Raw genomic sequence first — 26408 nt, forward strand, 5'->3', positions numbered from 1 at the left:
ATCCGATTTAAAAAAACGTATTATTGTATCACCGTTAAACCCTAAGGACGGCTGAGTTCGAATTTCGTAAAAATCTGCCCAAAACTGACAGAAAAAATGGCCGCCGTTCGTTCTCAAATAGCGTAAAAATATGGTATATCAAGGTTGTGGACTCTATTTTTATCCGATTTTGTTGAAACTTGAAATGTAAGTTTATAACCCAACGATCTCGGTTGCTTTGGATATTCGCGCATATCGGACCGTAACTTCCTGAATTATGGCCCCTGATTGTACGAAAAATCGCGTTTTTAGCTTGTGGTCCCTATAGAGGTCATAATTTTTATCCGATTTAAAAAAACGTATTATTATATCACCGTTAAGCCCTAAGGACGGCTGAGTTCTTTTTAGCTTGTTCTCTATCCATCTCTCGAAAATGTGGGCGTATCCTGCCTGGCTGCCGCTGGTTCCTTACACTGGGTCAATTCAAGTCCTGAGTTACACTCGTGTTAAGGTTGTGTTGTAGTGGTGTATAACTGGTGTTCTCTTTAGTGCCTTAACCAGAGCACCTCGATTTAGCACTAGTGTTTACACCAGTGTCTAAACTAGGTTAATACCAGTGTTAACACTGGTGGAAAATAAAAAAGGACCTATAACGCTAGTGTTATCTTTAAATGTTGCACTGTGTTTTTGTCTTCCGTTATTTGGATGAGCTGGCCAACTAAAAAAAAACAGCGGTTGCCAGGCAAGATACGCCCGCCCACCTTTTGCACGAGATGGATAGAGAACAGGCTAAAAACAAAAGTCACCTTTCGCTCAATCAGGGGTCATAATCCAGAGAGTTATGGTCTGAAATGCGCAAATATCGACAGGGACTGAGAACATAAACATATATTTTAAGTTTCATCAAAATTGGATAAAAATTGTGACCGCTAGAGTGTCCACAACCTTCGTATTACATACTTTTACACAATTTGCGTACAAAGAGCGGCCATTTTGTCAAGCAGTTTTGATCCGATTTTCACGAAATTGGAACTCAATCGTCATGAGAGTGTAACGGTGATCAATTTATAAGTTGTTTTTTTAAAATTGGATAAAAATTGTGACCTCTAGAGAGTCCACAAGCTAAAAAAAGTGGTTTTTCATACAAACAGGGGCAATAATCCAGTTACCGTCCGATATGCGAAAATATCATAAAGAACCACGATCTTTAGATTATAAACATACATTTCAAATTTCATTAAAATCGGATAAAAAATGAGACTTCTAGAGTGTCCACAACCTTGTGTACAAGGAGCGGCCATTTTGTCTGTCAGTTTCGGTCAGATTTTTACAAATTTCAAACTCAACCTTCATTGATTTTTAACGGGGATACACATTTAAACTGTTTTAGAAATTCAATACAAAACTGTGACTTCGAAGGGGTCCACAAGCTAAACGTGTGATTTTACGAACAATCAGTGGCCATAATCTAGAAAGTTATATTCGAATATGCGCGATTATCACCAGGAACAAAGATCTTTGTGATAAAAACATAAATTTAAAGTTTCATCAAAATCGGATAAACATTGTGGCCTGTAGAAGGTCCACAACCTTGATATGCTATATTTATTACATTATTTGCATACGAGGGGCGTCCATTTTATCCGACAGTTTTGGTCCAATTTACAGGAAACGGTGTAACGGTGATCAATTTATACGTTTTTTAAAATATTGGACAAAAATTGTGACCTCTAGAGAGTCCACAAGCTAAAACGTGATTTTGCGTACAATCAGGATCCATGATCCAGGAAGTTATGGTCCGATATATGCCAATATCGAAAGGAACCGAGAGCTTAGGGAGACAGACCTATATCCCAAGTTTCGTCAAAATTAAAATCGGATAAAAATTGTGACCTGTTGAGTTTCCACAAACAAATTGTGGACGGACGGACGTCCAGGGGCTATGGCATAATACATCTACATGAAAATGTGGGATTATAAAAAAACAGCAAAAGAAAGGCAATTGAGGAAAAATAACCGCTTCCATGAAATTAAGTAACTAGGATCTATGTAGAATTTTTGTAGTCTCATTTGATCATTATTCAGTCGAAATTTCCTATCTGAAATTTCTCGTAAATCACCAGGCTTGCGACCAACATTTCTTTGTCTTAAGTTTGGGGTATATATGGGTAAAAATATATATCATTTTAAGCCTTAAAACTAAATCTAAAAGTCTTAAAAGAAATTCTCTTCTTGCCGTCTGTTGTTTCGCACCAGTGTTGTAATAAATAACTTGAACTGAGATTTTTTTTTAACCCCTAGGGGTTAGTGTTAGAGTTATTTTTAACAAGATAATAACTTTTATCAAGTTATTATTATTCGTTATTTTTCTTTTATCAAAGATCAATTTCGGGTGTGTCTCAAATGGTTTATAAGTTTGATAAAGCACTCGTATTCCGTTATGCTTGGTCAGAAAGGCATCGGTTTTCTGTCATCTCGGGACCTTCTACGGTTCTTTCCTTCCCCAGCATAACCTCCGACTCCTGCTTTCTTCGTTACAAAGTTAGAGTTTGTTAGTCTCTCGCAGTAGACAAATGCCAATTTATTGCCGCGCGGAGTTGAACATTATTAGAACCATTTAGATCCAGCTCCATTAACTTTCAACGTAATCCAGATTAATCAGGGACGGGGGATATGACTAAAACAACACATTTTCATACTAGTGTTAGACATTTCTAAATGGGATGCACATTTTTCCAAATTTCCACCAAATTACAACACCAGACACCCACGAACATTTTGTGTTGTAGCCTTTTATAAAATTTGATATTACAAAGTATCCACTATAAGCTCGAGAATATAACTATTTATGTTAATCAATATACTGAACATGCCCAAACACGATAAGCAAAGTATTGTAAATGTCATTATAAATTTATAGGTGTAGTGGTTATATATAGTAAATTGACGTCAGAATCACTATGGACATAGAAATACATAAGATCTATTTATATGTCAATATGACTATGATTAAGAAGTCTAGGTCACCAAGACGTTCGATGTTAAGTACGGCACAAACAGGTTGACATACAACCCAACCCAAAACAAAAGGTAAACAATAATGTTAGCATATCGATTATTCCGCCGAACATCGATTCAATAAAAAAAACCGTAGCAATGTAAACTGTGTTATTCATGGAATGTATTACTGGGCTTTAAGGTCCGGTTAGCGATATAATACTTCCTTGTTGATTTGTTGTGATTATGTGTAAGGTGAAAAGGGACTTGTTGCTTTGATCGAGATATTGTAGTCTCTTTTAACTAATACATAACTTTGTGTAGTATAGCGGTTGGAAAAAGAGCTTGGTTTCGACAGGTGTATGTGTTAATGACTCCGGGTAAGATATCAGATATTCCAAAATGTATGCCCAGCCAAATACCCTCCGTTCATCTTGTATTTGTTTCATCTGTGATAATATACAGTCTGTGTGCCGTTTGCAGTCATCAAATTCTGGGGCACGACGTGATGATTACACAGAGGAACCTCTCGACAGGGATTTAGCCAACAGACTAGACAGCATAGAACTTAAAAAAGAACGTCAACCAAATCAGCTGTTAAAAGACAGCGGCCCTGATTCCACATCTGGGGATACATTTCGTAATGAATTTGGACCTACTTTAACAACAAACATCCAATACGCCTTCAGCGACCCAGATGTGCACCTTCCACACAATATTTCCGAACAATTACTAGAAAGACTCAGTGATATACGAAAATTGAATGATAGTACCATTAAGATTTTTCAGCCACAAAACACAACATTACGAAGACTAGTAATCAAAAATGCCATTGGTTTAACGCCGGATGCACTAGGTATTCTGAAGAAACATAAAATACTGGACATTGAAATTGTACACCAGCCGAAAATAAATATAAACAAATTGTTAGAGTGCCTCGGAGAATGGACAATAAGGAATTTGCGGACACTAAACGTAGAGGGGATATTATTTACACCAAACAACAATTTTGATCTATTATCAAAACTCCGAACGCTTCGGTCTTTAAATGTTAGTGACACAGAGTTCAACAATGAGGGATTAGATGTGATTGCTCGAGAACTAAATTGTTTGGAAAATATTGATATTTCTCTGACCAAAGTCACTGATGTATCACCATTACGAAAATGTAAAGAAAATATAAAGGTACTAGCAATGTTTGGTGTTCAGGTCAGTGACCCTGAAAAAACGGGTTCTATTTTATTAGAATTAACAAAGCTAGTGTATCTGGACGTAGCATCTTTACTTTTCACTGAACCGATGCATCTGGCCATAGTAAAAATAATGACCACCAAAGATGCCCACCCATGTTTGAGTTCATTGGATATATCAAACAATTGTGTTCCAGAAGATGTTATCAGGTAATGGTAAAAATATTTTCTTTATAGAGCTTTGGAATAAATATGAATAAAAATTAGATTAACATAACAAGGTGTGATCATGACTTCTATTCTAAAAAAACCCCCCGATTTCGGTCTGAATTTGAATAACAGTGGTACTTCCATAAAGCCACCCACACCTCAATCCCAACCCCGTCAAAAACCTGACAGTGCTAATTATTTATTAAAACTAAATTAATACGCCTTTCTTGTTAGTTGTTATTTTTCCACTGGCTTTCTTATAACATAAAATAACCAATTAAATAGTCCATTAATGACGAACTGTGATTTTAGGCTAAAAGAACAGAGTTATAAAGACTCGACGACACTATGATCCCTATATATATAACAAAAGTTAAGGAAGTATTTACTATTCCGTGCAATTAACCCATGGCTCGAAATAGAATTAATTACTGCTATTCTATATTCGTTCATTTGAGGATATTATTTTTCAAAATGGCGTAGAATTAAATAAGAGAATCAATACTTTAAGAATCTATTAATACATTAAATTTGTAACCCATAGAAATTATAAAATAATGAAACGACAAAGGATATTTAAATCTGCCTATCATCAGATAATGAATTAAGTATTTATATATTTGCAGACTCTATTTAAAAAGTCATAGTAAAATGAAATTCCTAGGATTAGTGGAGAGTGACACTAAATACAGCGACGAGTTTTTGAACGCTTTACAAGATTCATATCCAGATCTGACGGTAAGCATAGCACTTTTAACATAATTCTTTAAACGTGTTCAATTTCCAATGCGAAGATGACTTGGATACAGTTTGCGTTGGTCTAATTATTGAAAATAGCTGGTGTAAGGTAATGAAAACTTGGGATCCACGGTGGCTCAGTGAGAAAGACGTCAACTCGTTAACCCAGAGATCTAGTGGTGCAGGACAGAGGATCTATCAAGGGACAACGTATAGTCGTTGGGATGGAACCAAAAACCGAGGTCCCGTATACACGTGGAGTGCACGTATAAGAAACCTTAGCAGTTGGAATTTATATAACAGTAGGTCGCATGGTCAAAAATTTGAACAAATGGGCTGTTAATGAGGATATTATAAACACGAATTTTTGGTTTTTGAACGTTTAGTATACAAAGCCGTCGTGTAAATTCATTCATGCTGAACAGTATGGTGTGACCCAATTCACGCCACATGGCTAATTGTTTACATCACGTGTTTTGTTTGACAGCTTGCAAGTGACATTATTTCGTCTGCTTCGTTGTTTTTGTGCTTGCTGACAGTGTTTCTCAACATAAACAGACCAAACTTATGGGCATGCGAAATATATAACATACGTGCTTTTTGGCACATAATGTCTAGGTAAACGACTTTTCCTTTTTTTCTTTTATTTCCTCTTGGGAATGGCTGAGCTCGAATCTGTAAACTACTGTAGACCCATAGAAGAGATATCTTATATTGCGATACGTTGGTGTCTGACGTTGACATACTTTGGAAATTTAATATTTATTTGAATATATATGTGCCACAAGCCCGTTGAAATAAATCAAAACGCTAACAGCAGACTCAGCACGCACCATAACATTAAAGCAGACGAAATGTCTCTCACTTGCCGGGTGTCAAAAAACCCCACGACGTCGTGATGTAAACAATAAGCTGTGTGGCGTCAATTGGTCCACAACGTACTGTTCTACAACCTACTGTTCAGTACGAGTGAATGAACGCGTCGGATTTATGCATTAAACGTTAAAAAAAATCCATGAATTGCGGACGTAAAATACAACTAACACACACACCCACACACACACACACACACCCACACACAATTCCATATTTATAATATCCAAATTAATAGTCAAACTTAGCCAAATCTGTATGCTTACTATAGAGACCGGTGAGCGTGTTGAACCAACTACACCACTTCCGGTTTAATAAAAAAATAATTTCTCGCTTACAAAAACTGTAACAGAAGGGATTATTTATCAATATGGAAACCTTGTTGAAAATCGTTGGTCTCCCCCTTTAATACGTTGTCTCTATATATTCATCGTGTAATTATAAATAGTTGTCTTAAATTGATCAAACCTCTTTTATTTGCGTCATTTGATATGGCATGTTGATTTGTTTTACGGGATGACAATTTTTACGATAGGGTACCCCACCGTAAATAAATGTTTCCAAATATTTCGCGAATTATAACACGTCAATCTATATAAATAAAATCAAAGATGGCGGTGTGTATGTATGTTCGCCCATCACACTTCGTCGCCGCGATCCGTCCCCACAAATGAGGTATCAATTTAAAGAGCATTACACCGTGAATGTTTCAGACCATGATTTATGAAGGTCAAGGTCACAGATATTGGGCCCTGGGCGAAGCCGGCTATCCTGCTAGTATTTATATACATATATATATATATATATATATATATATATATATATATATATATGTATAAAAAATTATTAACACAACCGCAAAGCTGCACTACTTTGTTTCACGGTAAATGATGAAAAGATAAAAAAAAAAGGTATGCCGACACAAACTGATTTCAACACTGGTTTCAGGGGCGTAAATGTGGGGGGTGTGGGGGGTGGTACACCCCTCCAGGAAAAAAATAGTCGGTCGCAAAATCAGTGCAGTCGGTCGCAAAATAAAAGAAGTCGCAAAATCAGTGCAGTCGGTCGCAAAATAAGAGCAGTCGGTATCAAAATAAGAGCTCACTGCACACGTCACGCAACTCACGCAAAACTTTAGTATAAAATAACTTAGTCAACTTAATGTGTTTCACTCTTATTCTGTTGTGAGTATGTAGGTCTAAGAACAAAATTTCCCCCAGGGAGAAAAATAGTCGGTCTCAAAATAAGTGCAGTCACTGCAGTCGGTCTCAAAATTATGCATCGCCGTCTTAATGAATTAATGAGGTAAACAAATAATGCCAGAATAGATTCCAAATACTAGTCGGTCGCAAAATCAGTGCAGTCAGTCGTGAGATATGGGCAGTCGGTATCAAAATAAGTGCTCACTGCACACGTCACTCTACTCACGCAAAACTTTAGTATAAAATAACCTTGTCGACTTATCATGTTTGAAAAAAATGTTTTTCACCCCATGGCAAAAAAATAGTCGGTCTCAAAAAAAAAGTGCGCACCGCAATCGGTCTCAGACTAAATGAATTAATGGGGTGTTTTCTGACCATCAGAATTCTGCAAAATCTCTCCCCAAAGTCCAGGGCATTTCACTTTCAGAGACCAAGTAAGCGCCCCATTGAGGTAAAGTGCCCTCAGGCCCAGTCCTCAAAAATTAAAAGCTCAGTTACATATCGGCGCTCAATTCCATTATGCCATCATTCTTCAACTCCTTCTCTGTCTTATACTATCTCATCACTATCATATTCACAGTTACAGTGAATCGCCCAGTTAGTAGTACCACTAGTGAGTGAGTCGTGGGTCAAAAGACTGTAGAATTGTTAGTTCTACTCTCACAAAACAGGCGACATTGACAGATAGGCCTCAAGATTCTGTCCCATTTCTTATCCTCTCGTTAACGAGAATTTGGATCCATTTGCCATGACATTGACTAAAATTGTCAGGCCCAGTCCCAAAAATTAAAAGCTCGGTTACACATCTAAAAATTTTTTCGCGCCTGCGGCGCTCGATTCAATTATAACATCATTCTTCCACTCCTCTGTCGTCTTATACTGGATCAGCACTATCATATTCACGGTTATACTGAACTGCCTAGTTATGTTAGTAGTACCATTGGCACTGGTGTGTGGGTCGTGGGGCGTCAGACTATACAAAAGTTCTGTCAACTCTTGCAAAACAGGCGGAATTGACAGGGGCAGATCTCGAGATTTTGTCCAATTGACTCACATTTCTGGTCCTCTCGTCCACAAGAATTTCTCCCAGCAATGACCTCAAATGCCAAGATATTGACTCAATTTTTCAAAATTTTCTCAGGTTGCTCAGTGTTATAGGCACAATCATATATGACATAAACTGTATGTCAACTTAAATAAAACTGCTTTCCAGCGAGACAACGATCGGCAAACAACTATATAATTATACAATACCATCTATGTTCTACCGGAACGCTTAATGTTATTGCCAGTATTTTGTTGACATTCATTGTGGGGTGGGATTGTGGCTGGGGTGGCGCCCTAGATTTGGCCCCCCACCCCCACCCCATCTAGATCTGCTACTGCACATGGCCCTACAAAACTCGCACCTGTTGTCCTGCTCACGTACATTGTTTTAAAGAATTTGAGATGTTGGGGGTTATGAGTAGCGACAAAGGTAATGATATTATCCGAACTGTCTTTTGCTTTAGTAGCCCTCAGTGTTTGGATATCAATTGTCGTAGCCTTATCAATAAATCTAATTTAGTAACTCCTACGTTAGGCAACTCAACAATTGTTTTTAGAACCTTGTTAACGCTAAAGGAAAATGTATTATTCTAGCCTAACCAGAGAGCGTCAGAGATATTAATTGTAGTAAACCTAAAAAAGCAAATTAGAAACAAACAACAAAAGGATATAACAACCTAAAGCTGATGGAACAACCTAATAAAGCTAAATATTACTGTTATTCAGAATCGTAGACGTTAAGAAAATTTCACGCGCGATGGCTATTTAGAATTTATAGCCTAATATACCATTTGCCGGAATATTCTCGTGCTGCGTGTCTACCCTGTAACCACTTGTCATTTGTGCGTGAATATTCGCTCTGGTGAGTTCAACTTTTGGGTGCCTGGGGCACCCTACTATAGCCAATGTCGACAAAGTAAACCAGAAGTGCAATTAAATGCAGTAAACAAGCCGACTTCCGCTTTCTTTTAGAACCTAATTCAGTACTTTATTTTGACTCAAATCAAAGAGGTTTAGCTTTTTTTAAACAAAAGGAGATGTCTAACATTTGTTTTATTTTTTAGAGCTACATCAATTGCTTTGGATGCTTTTTGAAATCTATTTTAGTTTGCGGCACTTGGCAATGGTAAGCAAATTATAAACATTCTCAAGAGGTACAGAAATCGGTATGGGTATCTGTTGTCATCCATGAATGCAATATATATGCATAGCCAGTATGGCACCGGTTGGGACGATATTGAAGAAGTTGTAAGGGTAAGTAACCTTTGCTGACTGACTGCTGTTTTTTTTTATCATACGGGTTTGTCTCACTACTTGGTAAAAAAATTAGATAGCAAATCCGGATGTAAATATTTACAGGCACAAAAATCCGATTGTTTGTAGCGACTGAAACTTTTCTCCCTCACTAACTTATGAGGTTTGGAACAATGTGTTCATTCTTAATCACATTTACAGCGTCTCATGCCGAACGCCTTTCCAATGTAATATTGGACGTTAATATGTTTAAAGGGGTTCGAGCGGATAGTTGGCTGTTACAAGCCTATCTAGCTATATTTTTATCTCTCAATTAATAGCATTTTTATACGCCAACGCTGCCAACGCGTTAATGTGGTATTACAATAAGACTTTCCGCCCGTCGGTGCGTCCGGCGGTTCTTCGGTCCATCAGTGCGCCCACACCTTCTAGGCAGCGCATTAGAGGCTAGAGGTTTTGTCTTTTTGTTGAATAAACCTTTAGGAAACTTGTACTATGGCACGAAGATGATCCCTATTTCTTTTCGGCAAAATCGTATTAACATGTTTACGGTTAAGCCCTTTTTGTGCCGAAATGTCCACACTACTTGTCAGATTGTTCTGAAACTTTCAGGAAACTTGTATTATGTCACAAAGAGGATACTTTTTCCTGTCGTCAAGATCGCGTTACTATTTTAGACTGGTGCCCCTTTTTGCCGAAACCTGACCATACTGCTTCCGGTTATATATCAGATGTTTTTGAAACTTTTAGGAAACTTGTTTTGTGATACGAGTATTCCCATTTCTTTTCGTCAACATCGGATAAATGCTTTTTGCTAAAACCTGCCCACGCCGCCTGTATACTCCTAAGAGCGACAGGGGTCCATTTTTTCTCAATGGGGTCAGAAGAGGATTAACCCTTGAGTTAGCTTTCTTAAAGTATCCCAAATCGTTATAAAATTTGCTTAAAATCCAAGTTTTCCGTGAAATTTATTATCGTTTTTGCTGCTCTTTTATAGGTGATCATCAAGTCAATACACGCGAATGTACTTCACAGGGAAATGGTTTATCCCCTGCAGCAGGGGACGGAATATGCTTTGGGAATTAAAGCCATTAGTTGTATATATAACTTACTAGAGGATGATAATTGTTTACGGGTTCATCCGACTTGTCGACGAGAAGCCGTAGAATGTGTTTTACAGATAATGTCAAAGGCTATCATCGTTGGAATGGTTTGTATGGTTTAGATATAATTTAATACACAATCAAATTTAATTGTCCCCGTGCTGATATATATAGGATGGGGATTAGGGGGTCAAGTGGTCGAGTGGTCTATCATCATTAGATATGAAATCACTGGCTATCTATTATCAAACCAAATCGTAATCAATTTTACAAACTTCGCAAAATCAAGTCAATTTTGTTAACAAGCCTGTGTTGTTAGGGGTACTGCAAGCCTAGAACTGAAACTCAGGGGAAAGTTGTCTTTGGTCTTTGAGGGGTGGATGTCATCCCACCCAACATGTTAGTCATTTGGGTTAACTGGTTTAGAATCTTAATACATTCGGGGATGCACAACCACATTTTAAAACAGAACAGGACTGTCCATTAAAGCGGAAACACGACCTATTATTAGAACGAAAAAAACATTACAAGGATGAATCCTATCGAAATTCCGAATTATCTTCTTACAACGTAATATCGGACTTCCTTGTTGTGTTTCCTTTGTGATCGTAAATAAAACTACATGTTAGTTCGTTTCTACAACTTTATTATTAAACTGCTTCAAGGCTTCGATGTTCTTCGTTTTCAATAAAGCATAGATGATAGCTGCTCGGAATATCTAGGTGAGCTCTGATGAACTTCGCTCAACACCCTCGTTTATCCCCCACCCAAGTTTTGTGCGTCATAGACTGACCAAATATGGAAAGACATTCCTATTTTCAAAGACTAGAGGGGGTGGGGCGGGAAACATTACCCTATTTGGTCTACCAAACACATGTCATAAACAAGATAGAATTTGGTGGATATTTTGACAATAGTAACGTTTGACCTTTTGACCAATACGTCATTGTTATTTTTAATATATAAATATATCTTTCACATTCATTAAGTACGTGTGATTTGACTCTGTAGAAAATGTGAACCAAATAATTAGTTAAAGATAAAATATGGTCGCAAGGACTATAGTATTACACGTTAATGCTTTGACTTTTAAAACTTGTGGATGAGATACAGAATCTTGAATAGTTTTGGGTTTCCGACCATGGTCGACATTGCTGCTGGTAGGAATATAAGGAGGTCCTCGAAAGCCTCTTACTATGTAAACATTGCAGGTTGCCATTTGAAATTCAGTATACTACAGTACATTACCTTTGTGCATTAGGAGGTGTTATCAAGAATGTTTGACGTGGTTCCAAAAAGGGTAATGGTTCCATGCAATAGATCACTAGTATTGTATTTATTTTTTAGTTTGATAACAGGTATTATAATCTAGTGTTTGTGAAACTGTTAAAACAAGTGGTATGTATATTTCATTGTTGCCAGATACTTCTTAATAATTGCAGCATTATTACAGCATCACGTCACTGTGAAACATAACTTTGTTTGCGTTTTGCATGTTTACATCTCGATCATGAAATTACAGTTGCAATCTGAGCAATATGTTATTGGGTTGTTTATGTACTGTTAACAGTAACATGAATTAGAGACGGTACTAGATCATGCACCCTGTCGCGACAAGCAACATGATAAACGCAATATGTGATATTGATCAGTGATCATCAAGAGTCTGAAGTTCCACCTGGTTCCCAACCGGCCTTTTTCAACCGCCAAGTTGACAGGCGTATCGTATCAATCCATTATTGCACAGAGATGTACCAAATGTAAAGGGTTGCCGTCCAGATAATCGGAGCACTTTCATGTCTCATATTATATGACTTAACGGAGCTAAATCACTAATTTTTGGGACATATAAAATGGATCCCAACGCATATAACAATGTAATATGAATGTATATAAACTGATTTACATTCAATCGTTTCTGTTTTTACTATAATTTCTAATCAGTTATGTCCGGCGAAATACACCAGTTGTCTCAATCGAATGGCAATCACCGTTTGACATGACTTTTGGAATATGTCTAGCATTGTCTTTCGAGTCACTTGTTACAAACGACGCTGAAACGCATTATGGTACACGATGCGTGTACCAATGGTAAAATGTGTATTTTGTCTTAAATATTGGATATTAAAAGCCCATCTTTTCCCGCCGGTAAGATCACAACATCAATGTTGATTTAAATTGACAAATAATTCTTGTTTTAAATGTCGAAGACTTTAGATGATATTGAGTTAGAGACTTAGCTACCATAACATGATGCACACCTGATCACGGCTGTTGCTTGCACTACGCTTTCCAGAACTATGATGGAACATGAACGTCATTGTTTGCACCATTTACAGTTTAATGACCCCTCGGCTTGTGATGCCTTATCATTTGAGAAATTCAAAAAGTGCTTATTCTACTTTTGTGTTTAAAATGTATGAAGCACCGTGCCCTTTTAAGCGTATTCTGTCTAGCTCATTTGGAGCCCAACAGACGTTATTTACAAAACACAGAGTACACTCAGATAACATTAATGGGCTTGAAATGGGCTTCTGTGTCACTCATCCGCAACTTGTTGAACCAGTAAACAATATTTATTTCACATTTTGATAAATTCTTCTGATCATTTGAAAGATCCTAGTCACTTTTTCGAAACGAAGTCAAAACTTCACCACCAACAGAACAGTTCTCCTCCCAAATTATGTTGAAAGCATAATATAATAACTGGTCTAAATTTCGACGATTCCTTTTATTTTCAGATGTTCAACGATGAAAAGCCGTTTTATGAAAAGAATTGTGGATATATCAGAACATTGATGCGCCATATTAAACACAAAATAACTCGTAGAATGTTCAACGAAGAACTGAAATGTCTTACCAGAATATTTTGGAATGTAACGGGTATCTAATTTCTTTGTTTATCTTAGCATTTAATCTTTTATATTCTGCTGTATTTCGGTTCGGATGCTATTGTTGACAAACAGGTCGAAAATGTAGCATCATTTGGTTTTTTTAAGTAATGTAACGGGTGTTGTGCACTTTTCCGGATTATATCCTGATACGGCTTGATTCGAAGAATTCACATAAGTAACATATTGTATTGTTACCAATGTAGGTTATTTAATGTGGTTCCTGGATAACCACGAAAAATTTGATTATCTCATGGAACAATATGTTGACCGTTTTAACCAGTGTCGAGAGATATTGTCTTTCTCCTGATTAAAATTTAATTCCTTATATCCGCAACCTACAGTCCCCAGCATTGCTCTATTCGTGTCGATGTATGTACACCATTATTCAAAACTTCAATATCGCCTCAAATGTTGGATTTATTTCGGAACACCAAAACAATTGAAACCTGGCGATCAATTAAACGATACACCGTCTTTCAATAAAATGGCCGTAAAACTATTTCGAAAACTACTCTAATTTCTTTTTTACGTCTTTAGATGAAGCTCCTGGAAACTGTAAAATTATTGTTCGTGAAAATGGTATGGAAGTATTGATGGATTTGTTACAGGTGAAATTATATTTTATACTCGTTCCACGTGTGTCAATCTGTGTATATTAAAGGAGAAAGGTGATATATGCACGAAACGACCATATACAATTTCTGGATCAATAGTTCATGCATTAGTGATTTTAATTTCACTAGTAATTTTCCACTGGGGTCAGTAAATACATGGATTTCACTAAGCACCAAGTGTAAATTGTGACTATTTAATTAAAAGCCAATTTCAATGGTTTGCGATTAAACCGGGTCGCTGAGAATATCGAAAGGTTTTTGCATAACGTTGCCATTACCCTATGAACCCCTTTATGGTTAGACTAGAGAGTCGAGGAGAACGTCGTAAATTTTTTTAGTTCGTGATCAGTTGTCCAAAGCTGACAAGATAAGTGTGTCTAATCGTTTGTACGTATAGCTGAGGTTCATCCGTGTATACGTTGGTGTACATGTAAAATAACAGCAGGAACAGGGAAAACATACCTCTTCCACCATATTGGAAGGAAACCATAGAAATAAACATCAGCATGTGTTATTCTTTAAAAACCCAAACTATTGTGTTGATGAGACCTCAAAACATGTATTATAAAATATTCACGTTTTCATTTTTCATTTTTTTTATTTACAAGGAGCCAAAACATCTAGTAACCGAGTGGTAGAAAACAGACACATTTGTAATAATTGTGGTCTCTAATCCTTTAGAACCTAAATAGATATTTGAAAAACTTTGTCATGCCTAATATATTTTAATATTCTCCATCTCTGATATCCAATAGGTACTTTCGGGACATCCTCCCTATGAACTGCACGAAATCCACAGTTCTATAATAAATGCGGCATTAGGAACACTTGTAAGTATATATGTGATTTTATTTACGGCAAAATATCCCATTATTTGATTGGCTAAAAAAACATAATAAATACAAACTATATGTATGTGCATTAAGAGTACAACTATACTATTCAAAAAAAGTAGGGGATATTTGATTTTTAAGTGTTATTAAAGTCACCTAATGAAACTGACGAAGAAACAAATGACAAAATGAAATGAAGTTCACATTCATCGATTTATTCCAAATGATCGTTAGACTAAGTAAGGCACAGACTGACCATTATAACGGTAAAATGATACCCGGGGTCAAACAGCAAAGTTACCACAGCATCACAACCAAGTCAGTAACGGGTAAATCCTCCTCTGTTTGCCAAACAAGCATTGATCCGACGTGGCATACTCCTAATGAGACGTCTAAGGTCATTTTGGTCCAGATTGTCCCATTCCTGTTGCAACGCAGCAGCAAGTTCTTGGACATTGGCAGGACGTTGTTGACGTTGACGTAACCTCTGTCCAAGCATGTCCCAGACATGCTCGATGGGGGAGAGGTCGGGACTCAGTGCTGGCCAAGGTAATGTGGTGATGTTCTGTTGTTGGAGGTAACCTGTAACGATCCTGGCCCTGTGACATCTTGCGTTGTCATCCTGGAAGATGAAACGGCGGCCATGACGTCGTGCGAACGGCACAACATGGACTGCCAAGATGTTGTCCCGGTAGTACTGGCCTGTAACACGCCCTGCAACAACATGTAAAGCCGTTCTTCCAGCAACAGTGATGCCTCCCCACACCATAACAGAACCACCCCCAAATCGATCATGTCTGATGACGTTAACGTCTTGGAAGCGCTCGTTTCGACGACGCCACACCCTCCTACGTCTGTCCAAAAAATCAACAGTGAACCTTGACTCATCTGAAAACATCACATTGCTCCAGCGTCGATTATCCCAGTGTTGACGATCCCTACACCAACGACGTCTTGCCTGAATGTGATGATCTCTCAAACAAGGGATCACGCGAGGACGTCGGGCGCGAAGGTGACCCCTATGCAGTCGATTCAGAATCGTCTGGCCACTCACTCTCACACCAGTGTCTGTTTGAAGACGAGCGCTGATCTGATTTGCTGTGATGACACGATTTCTCAAGGCCAAGGTACGGATAAATCGATCCTGGGCTTGAGTTGTCGCCCTTGGTCGACCTGAGCGTGGTCTGTCCTGTACAGATTGTGTATCACGGTATCTGGACCATAGCCTGCTTATGACAGACTGAGAAACATTCATCGTCCGCGCCACAACCGCCTGTGTTGTGCCGATCTGTAGCATGCCAAGGGCACGTAACCTTTCATTTTGGGTAAGCCGACGCATATCAAAATTTGTTTTCTGGTCACTAAAACAATTAAACTGATGTTTCCACCCTGGAATTCAATGCCACAATGACTGTAACATTCAAAGTCAGAGTCGTGCAAATCTTGGGTTGGACCCCCATGATGATCCCAAGCATCACCTGCATTCCATGCGGTAGCTATTGGTGCGTTTGGGCGTCACATGTAACTGGACATGTTTCTTCTGTTAGGTTCTATAGTGACTTTTTTCGTAGTCATTTGCATATTTTAGTATTATGCCCCCAAAATCAAATATCCCCTACTTTTTTTGAATAGTATATATAGTCCAAACAAAAGCCTATCCTAAAATATCACCAATATTGTCAGTGAAAATCACTAGGATATAACTATTTCGTATTTTGTGTGTGTGTGAGTTAGTTGTATTTTACGTCCGCTTCCACCGAGGTGATATCGCAGACAAATTTCTTATTTTGATAAAACAAAAACCGTGTGTATTATGCACCAGACGGGGCTTTGATGTATTAGTAATATTACTGCTGGACTGTCCAAAGCTCACTGACAGTTATGATTACTGTCCAGGTTTCATGATTCAAGTTTAGCCCGTTTAAATATATCTAGACTGTTCATTTGATCAAAAGAAAGAACCGAAGCTATCACAATTCAATTTCAATTGCATATTCAAATGTATTCTGTAGTGTTATTTTTCCGGTCATATTTTAACGTTAGTGAATGCGAAACGAGACTAAGTTCTCGATGGAACGTCTGAGTGTTTTTCAATTGTAAATGTAGCACAATACACAATTTGTGGATGATAAATTTCGAACGCCGTTTATATGTTCGATACAGGAAAAGACTCTCATGGGAGTTTTGAAAATATTTGTTGATTATAGCTCAAGAAGGAACCATAACAAAATTCACAAAATCAGTTGTATATTTTGGAATTATTATACTATACATCTTCAAATATTTCGATGGTATATATTGAAATTATTTCCGATTAGCGTTTAAATTAACTCTTGTGAACGTACTGTTGGACAAATTAGTGGATTTGTAAAAGTATGACTAGAATGTTCACTAGGCATAATAAAGAACTCTACCAAATTTCGAATGCATTCCGTGGTTTCTTTCGGTAGATATGTGTACTTTTAAAGTTTGTGTTAGAGTTTATAATTTACGGAATTTGTTGATATTGATTTTAGAGTTGGTGCTGTTTGATATGTCATCATTTTAACTATTATTGTGTAAATATACACATTTCTCCTACCGAAGTATTTTAGGTATATACAAACCACGATCCCGCATTCTGCAGTATTCTCATAGCCCTGAATTAGATATTGATAACATTTTATTGGAATAAATCACATTAGTCGTGTCTTGTCTTTCAGAATAATATCGCGGAGGTTAAAGAGTTAAGGAAGGAATTTATGAAAGACAATTTTATTGAACTGGTTACGTAAGTATATCAAAACATTTGTGGAGACCAGATCCGACAAACTGTCATACTATAATGCAAAAAGTAGTAGATATGCCAGACTCCGTACAGCTAAAAGCTTTAGCTAGAAAGTGGATAATGAGACTCGGGGACTTCGCGCGTCATTTATGGGGGTACCAAATGAATTTAAATCCACAGAAGCTAATGATCTTTTAGAGGAATTTAGTAACTGGATAGAGCAATAAACTATAACACATACTTGTGGAAGAACAATTACTGATTTATTTAGGTGACGTTTCGAAGAGTATTCTCACAACGTTTTCAAGCAAGTACAGTAACAAATTTGTAGGGCAATCATTTATAGACAAGTAATAACAAAAAATCAGAAACCATGCCTTTGATCATGTTGTTTTCATGCCTTTGATCTTGTTGTTGTCATGCATGGTTTCTGATTTGTTGTTATTACTTGTCTATAAATGATTGCCCTACAAATTTGTTACTGTACTTGTTTGAAAACGTTGAGAGAATACTCTTCGAAAAGTCGCCTAAATAAATCAGTAATTATTCTTCCATAAGTATGTGCTATACTTTATTCCACAGAAGCTAGTGTTTGAATTAAATATTTTACACGTCATGCATTTTGATTTTTCTTTATGCCAAATGATGTGCTCTGAAATGTATTATTTTATTAATTGATTTATTTGCATGCTTTGTGTAGACATCTACTGGATTCAGACCAACCACTGACCGGTTATTCCTCGGCTGGCATTTTAGCAAATTTAATAAGCGGTGGTGATGAACTTTGGACAACAAACGAAACTCTACAAAAAAGTTGTTCAGATAAACTTGTAAGTTGTTTATTTTGTATAATCTTCATATATTTTTTAATATTTGGCGAATGTTTGAAGATCATGTCGTGTTTTACACTACACCCGAAATGGTGTAGGAAATACCGCTGCTTCTTAAAACTAATGTATTATTCCTTGAAAGGAAGGAAAGACAAATTCTTAGGCTGAGAACTATCTCATAGGTCGCGTTCAGAAGCTTAAAGCGAGAATTTCATATTTTTAAGTTATATTTTTACAATTTATTAAAATAAAGCCTTAAAATAGATGGTATCTATAAACAGTACTACTTTGTTAAAGAATAATCCTATTAATCCTATAATTCAATATTGCCAGTTGAGAAATTGGCAAAAATATCATTTTCAACTTCAAATTCAAACGTTTGAAGATAGCTATTCCATGGGGGCGGGGGATAGAAAAACAAGGGAGGTAATTGTGTTATTATTTCAGGTGTGAATGATTTTATAAGTGTGATAATGATACCTATGATCGTATAATAGTGACTTGACAACCTATTGAGCAAAAGACATAGAAATAAATTATGTTTTGACTTTCTTAGAAAATATGAAATTCTCGCTTTAATATATCCAAATATATTCCCAGAAGACAACTTTGACATGTGTTTGAAGGACGGAAAACTTGGGGTCCAGGGTTCGATACCGGTATTGACCGAGACAAATCCCATGTATTTTTTTTTTAAAGAATCCAAATCTGATTGATGTCATCACATTATTTCTGAAGGCCCTCCTCTGTAGCGCTTCTGTGTTTTTTGGGGGGACTATAAAAATGGGTCTGTCTGCCTTGTATAGAGTTTTGAAATCTAAGTTTGGCAGATCAGCATAATTTTTATATCCAAAGACGCAAGGGATTATCTGTGATTTGTTAAAATGTATTGCTTGGTGCCCTGATTTTCCATTATTCCATGTTTTCAGATGACCACAGTTTTGAACTGGGAAAAGCACAGAGGTGGATTGGTGAAATATGAGTAAGGTTTTATTCGTACATGTGTTCATTTTTCTACATGGTTATATCCAACACCCCTTTTTAGAATTCGGAAACCTGAGCAAAGGCCTAGTTGTTAGGATTGCTTCACATGCGAATTTCATCCCTATTTTCCAACTCATTTAATGTCCTGAAACACAGACGCAGGTACCGATTATGGCTTTGCTTAAAAGAGCTATAATTAGTGACTATCAAAATTTTCGGAACTGAAGACCTGAACATCTGCAGTCCACAATTTCCTCGAAATCTCTCAAAGATTCTGATTTTTCGGAATTTGTATGTCATGAAACAAGAATTTGTTGTAGATAGTGGTATATAGCCATTTAGCTGTTTGAAAATATTCTATTTGCCTGATAGTTTCCAATCCAGTTTCAGTAAAAATTCCAGTTTATAAAAAAATAATCCAGTTTATAAAAATAATCCAGTTTATAAAAAATAAACCTCAATAAATTCCGGTAATTTCCAGTGTATTTGAAATTATTCTAGAACAATGCTAGGGCGATGGTTAATCCAGGAGAGGTTATTTCCCTTAAGATTTAACACCTCTGTAGTCGTCGCGTGGCGAGGCCTACTCCTGTGCATATAGCTAAATACCCCCATTCTCCATCATCCCGGTTGGTGTAGAAAAGTAGGACTTTAAACCCTAGCCATTTCATTTCATTTCTAAATACCCTATATGACTAATATGGGGGTAGAATAATTCAACTAAATGTCGTTTGTATTATTTGAAGATTTGCTTGACGCAAGTTACAAATGGACCACCTATTGAATGAAAACGAAATCTAAATGAATTTATGGATCAAAGCTTTAATATTAATAACTCATTTATATAGACCGGTAGCCAGTCATGTTGATTAAATATGGTCTTTATATTTATTGTGCAGCGTTATAAATGCTACAGTTACCGACCACTCCTTTTAAATGTATATCATAATAGAAACCCCTATGTCTTTGTTATTTACTTTTCCGTTGGCTACGGTCGTGTAAATATTTATCTCTTTAGTCCTAGTATTATCTTTACACCCATGCCTGTGGCTACATTTTAAAGTTCATGGGTTTTTTTTTAATGTTATATTTCAGATCATTTTGTCCCCTCTTTCAATTATTAAAATGTTACCATATTCCTGCTGTACAATTGTGGGCTGCATGGGCCATTGAACATGTTTGTGGTTACTATGGTTAGTTAATTAATAACATTCATTAAGTTTAATATATTCAGAATAATCTGCTAAAAATGTTTCGTAATTTATGTACGCCCACAAACATCGCCATTTGAATTGGCTTTAGGGTAGAAACGAGATGGAAGTACCTTAGCTAAGATTCTTTACTTTTTCTAATTATAATTTGAAGTAAATATTTTAGCTGTAGTGAAATTTAAAATGGGTAAGCCCAGAAAAACTTGTCTTGTGAAGGGTACCGTGGATCTCCTGGAACCCCGCCTTCTTTTTACCAACTTTTGATCTGTTCTCTCTTTTTTTCACAGCAAATAGGTACTGTCCTTTGTTGGTAAAAGAGGGCGGAAAAGAAATACTGGAACGGACGTTGAAGAACAGTACCTCAATAGAAGTAAAAAAACTAGTATTGGATATTCGACAACACCTGAACAATTTTGTTTTGTAATAAACATACATGAGACAATCAATGTACAATACTGTTGGTATGCAAATAATTAAAGTCGGAGTCAAAGTTTTACAAGACCTGCAAATCAAACGTTTTAAACTATTAGACAGTTTGCTGTCCCAATAGAATTGAACAAAAATAGGTTGTTTTGATGACCATTTTGGAATTCTAGATGTCATCCACCAGGGCCCGTCATTTTGTGGAGCCATATTTTTATGATCATTATATATCATAGTACTATTGTGCAAAGTTGCATGCATTACCCAAGAAGTCAATGATACTTGTGGAAATCAGGCCTTAGCCACTCAAATCATTAGGATATGTAGCAGTCAACCTGTTTTGTCGAATGAGTGTGAACATTTCATACAACTCTATATATAAATATAAAAAGCGGCCTTCGGGTAATGAATGAAAGAAAGAATACCAGAGGAGAAAACCGTCAAACCCTTTTTGTAAATGGAAGCGGAAGTCGCTTGAGCCCCTGCCAGTCTCCCATGCTGGAGTTAATCGATCAGAATGGGGTGCGATCGCCCGGGCCTTCCTCGTACTGCCGTGCTGTATCGTTGTGATCAACAGTAGCTGATCTATCACACGTACAAATTTCATTGCTGTATCTCAATTCGGTAAAGAGATATACAGTGTCGACTTTGGCAGTAAATGTAAATTGCCCTGGTATAACCAAGGAGGAGAGCAGTAAATGTAGATACTATCGTTCTCCTTGATACATCTATGATAACCCAAAGCGAGATTTTGGCAGTAAATATAAATTGCCGAGGATAAAAGCAGTAGGTGAAGAGACTGTCGTTCTCCTTGGTACTTGTCTGACAACCTAAGACAAAATGAAATGAAATGGGGTTTAACGTCTTACTGTTCTGTCCCGATCTTGGCTAATGAAGACGGGCATACTCCATACAGTGTGCTATGAGGGAAATTTTGCCGGACAGCGGCACTACGGCCTACTCTTACATCGAATTCCAACTGTCAAGAGATCTTGACGCCAATGTGTACACGGGACCTCGGTTTTTCGTCCAATCCGAATGACTAGACAGCTGTACGTGTCAGGCCCTGCATCACTGACAAGGGGGAATCACGCCGGAAAATCTGGATGAACTTTTTCGGCCAATGCAGGGATCGCACACCCGACCTCCAGGCTAGCAAGCCAGCGTCTGATCCACTTAGCCACCGTGACCCCCAGCTTAAGACGAGGTGTTGGCATTAAATGTAAATTCCCCTGGTATAACGATGGAGAAAAACAGTAACTATGCTTAGAAGAATATTTATGCTTAAATATGCAGTTTGTAAACCGTCCGTTCATCATAGAAACAATTAGAGAACATATATTGCTTTTCGCCTGGGTTATACTATGGGCACCAGCAATGGCCCAGAGTCCTAAAATGGGCAGTATCTGCATTATCTCAGTCCCACAGAGAAATATATGAAAATCGGGCATCATTTTGTTTAAAAACTATTAGTGCGGGAAAGTGACAAACTTTAAAGTCTATTTTCTCAAAATGGCTATTTTGCAGATATATACTGCCTTTCTCTTTTGTAGGGCAGCATAGTGTACAGTAGGTTACATTACAACCGAGTGACTTCCGTGATTTCTGAGACAACAAAGTAAATAAGTAGCCATGTTAAGTTTAAAAAGGTCATCAAGGTCTTCATTGGAAGGACAGTGTTCTTAATTAGTTGTATGGATTACCATATCTGCCAGAAGTGTAATATTCTTATACAAATATATAAGTTTATTAGTCTCTCAGACCAATTTATTGTCACGGAGAGTTGAACATACTGAGAAACATTCCGATCCAGTTTCATCAACTTTCAACGTATTTAAAGTAATCTTTTTTAACGATGACTGTACGTTTGAAATCAATTCACGAAGGTCTCGATCAACATTAAAAAATCCACCGATTCTCGAATAATTTCAACAAACAATATTTAAATAATGTACTTGTGAAATATCCAGGCTATCAGAAGCACATCCGAGGAGTTTTTAGAATTTTAAACCACTCCAATCTCTTAATTATTGATGTCTTGCGATATCATTATTATTTCTAGAGAGAGGATTTGTAAGGGGTTCATTTTCACCTTTGATGCACGCATTGCCACAAAAGACCCATTGGAAGTTGGAATTCGATATAAGAGTGGGCCATAGCGCCGCTGTCCGGGAAAAATTTCCTTCATTGCACACTGTATGGTGTATACCCGTCTTAGCCATTTAATTTCCAATTTTGAACATGAAATTAATTAATTTTGACGGGCGTGGACATAAATCAAATTTTGATGTTACCAATCTGGGCATGGGACTTGAGAAATCGTGATTTAAAATATACGGTACGATAAGCAGTTAAATATATTGTCCGTGACACCAACATTGTCCTACTTTTTCGAGTATTAATAAATAAGTGTGTTTTATCTATAATAAAGCTATCTACTTTGGCTATTATCCCATTTTATCTGTAACATAATATTTATATGACTGGGATTATTTACACACGACCGTTAGTAGGTCAAAAAATCTAGTACTTCACTGATAGCATTCAGTAGCCTCATTATTGATTTAAGCGTTAATAAAGCAGGATATCGTCGTAGGTGAATACAGGTATAGCTTTCTCATTATAATCTGATTTTATAGATAAAAATATTACATTAAGCTGAAAATTGAACAGGTATGAATGGACATAAAGGCTAGAAGGGCAATAATAAAATGTCTTTAATATTCACAGCAAAAAATAAAGATTACAATGTGGTTCTTTAGTCATAGAGTAAACATGAATTTATTTATTTTATGAATCACTTCCGTTTAGACGGTTATGCACAAATGGGTGTAATGGGGCTGTCACACATTGGCGTATAGCCGACGTATGAGAAATTTAGCAAACACGCTGGTGTGGAAATGGAATGGGGTTTAACGTCCAACTGTTCTGCTCCGAGCTGGAGTGCGTTGAATACGTTATGGGTACGTTTTTAACAAGTTACGAGCACGCTGAAATACCATGGTATAAGTTGTTGTACGCCGAACGCGGCCGACGTAATGCTAACACGTTAGGCGTAGGTTAGAGGTACGCGACAGCGTGTTAGATATTTCATACGTCGGAATAAGTTCTCTATAAAACGCTATAGTGTGACAGGCCCATAACATGTTTAGTATGTTTCAAGTGAATGGGTATGGACATGGCTTGTAAAACATTCTATCTCCTGGTATTTGTCATCCTGTATCTAAGGGGCTATACATTATAATTATTCACGTGGTCCTGCATCGGGGTGTCGATTTCAAACGTGACCGTAAAGAAACTAAATTGAAGATATTGCATGATCAGATAACATGATGCCAATTATTGAAAACAGTCCAACATTTCCTTTCGCTTTCAGAATAGATGTAAATAATGGCGTTGAGACAATACTGGAATATTTTACTATTGATGTATGAGCTATTACGTCACAGCTTTATGTTGTTCTTGTCATTGTTATTTCCTTCAATTAAACGGAATATGATCAGTCATGTTGGAAGTGTAATGGACGATACGGGTTTTAAAGAAGAAGACTGGACAGGAAGTTTATACACATGGGCTTGCATTAAACAGATGTTTCGATCTCGCTATTTGGACATATGGAAAATAGCCGATCCAGGAGGGAAGGCGCCAAATCCTAAGGTATTCTCAGCAGACGGGTCTCAAACACACTTATTGCTAGATTTCATGAAAAAGGGCAGACCACTCGTCTTAAATTTTGGAAGCTGTACCTGACCACCGTTTATGGCAAAGTTACGGAAATTTAACGAAATAGTACGAGACTTTGCTAATGAATGTGACTTTTTAACGGTTTATATAGAAGAAGCTCATCCCGCCGATGGATGGTGTTTCAGTAATAATTATGATGTATCACAACATGTAAAACTAGCTGACCGAATTAAAGCGGCTAGTTATCTACTGAAAGCTGGGATCGACTGTCCCGTGGTATTGGATAACATGCAAAATGATGCATGCGCTTGGTATGGTGGTTTATATGAACGACTCTATATCGTTCTAGATGGCGCTATTGTGTACCAAGGAGAGCGGGGGCCGATGGGATACCACGTTGAAGAAGTTGAAAGCTGGTTGATTAAATATTTTGCTAAATAATATGTATGCCCAATAACGCTACTTAAATTTCATTGCATATTAAAGATGCATTATGTAAGAGCTAAATCTATCTTTTGCAGATCTTTCTTTTAGTCTCACATGTTATATAAATTATTAATTATACATTTATTCACCTGACAAGCCATAATGAAATCTCTAGAATATCAGGTGGTTGTGATTTTGAACGGATTGAAACACGATCGGCATTTAATAATTTAAAAATGGACAATCGAGACTTTGTTTATTATCGTAACAACGGTAGTAATGCAAATCGAGACTACACTGTTTTTTAAACTTCACTCAGAATAAAGTAATTCGACTGAAATTTTCAATATATTCCTTTTCGCCATCTATTTTTAAACTATTATACTGGGAACTTTCAGCTCTTTATGTAAAGTAGACGAACTATATATCGAAATTAGATCGTTGAAAGGGTTCTATTTTATGTAATTTGCTTGTGATAGATTTTACTACCCACAATAAAGGTTCGAGTATATACCCTATTTGTAACATTTTGATGATAATTTTAACAAATTCGACATATTAATTATGTTAGTAAGTGCTGATTATAACAATTAACTCTTACTCTAAAGGACAAATACTCTAAAACAGCATTAAATTTTATGAGTAGAGTTTCGTTTCATCTTATGAAAATGACGTTTTATGATAACATATTAACAAAGAAGTGAAATTAATATGTCTGATGGCATCACGCCATATTACTGAGATATTACGAAACAACTCCTTTAAATTTGTATTATAAATAAAAATTGTAAAATAAATCTTCATGCTAATATTGCATGTACACTATACCTGGGAGTTTTTGTTATAAATTGTCGTAAAACAATAGCTGCCTTCCTTTTATCAATCTGAATAAGATCAAATGAAAATCGTGTCAGCAGACAGTGGACGAATTGTCACAATTTTCACTAGTTAATTAAAGTAAGACACTTTTAACGGTAATCCCATATTTTACAGGGGGTGCTATAATCTAAGCCTTTATATACATGATATCACGACACACATAGTCTAAACCTAAATGTAAATATTATCATGGCACACAGTCTAAACCTATATGTAAATATTATCACGGCACACAGTCTAAACCTAAATGTAAATATTATCACGACACAC

At 36.8% G+C, this 26408-nt stretch overlaps 1 protein-coding gene across 3 annotated transcripts; it reads left to right on the plus strand.

Moving 5' to 3' along the window:
• The first annotated feature begins 2971 nt into the window (after nt 1-2971).
• Nucleotides 2972-26070, plus strand: LOC126819632 (thyroxine 5-deiodinase-like). 3 transcript variants are annotated; one of them, XM_050547767.2, is made up of 14 exons: nt 2972-4376; nt 5003-5114; nt 9344-9490; nt 10488-10700; nt 11941-11991; nt 13335-13476; nt 14025-14095; nt 14857-14931; nt 17637-17704; nt 18402-18531; nt 19461-19513; nt 20611-20708; nt 21014-23755; nt 24526-26070. In XM_050547767.2, exon 14 carries the CDS (start codon nt 24540-24542, stop codon nt 25272-25274), a length of 735 nt encoding a protein of 244 aa, XP_050403724.1. In that variant the 5' UTR covers nt 2972-4376; nt 5003-5114; nt 9344-9490; nt 10488-10700; nt 11941-11991; nt 13335-13476; nt 14025-14095; nt 14857-14931; nt 17637-17704; nt 18402-18531; nt 19461-19513; nt 20611-20708; nt 21014-23755; nt 24526-24539; the 3' UTR covers nt 25275-26070. The 3 variants fall into 3 exon arrangements, with proteins under 3 accessions (XP_050403724.1, XP_055956590.1, XP_050403723.1); XM_056100615.1 differs by having other exon boundaries at nt 21014-26070; XM_050547766.2 differs by lacking the exon at nt 24526-26070 and having other exon boundaries at nt 3008-4376; nt 21014-23929.
• The last annotated feature ends 338 nt before the right edge of the window (nt 26071-26408 follow it).

This window comes from Patella vulgata, chromosome 4, assembly GCF_932274485.2.
Source record: "Patella vulgata chromosome 4, xgPatVulg1.2, whole genome shotgun sequence".
In the NCBI taxonomy this organism is placed as follows: Eukaryota; Metazoa; Mollusca; class Gastropoda; family Patellidae; genus Patella; species Patella vulgata.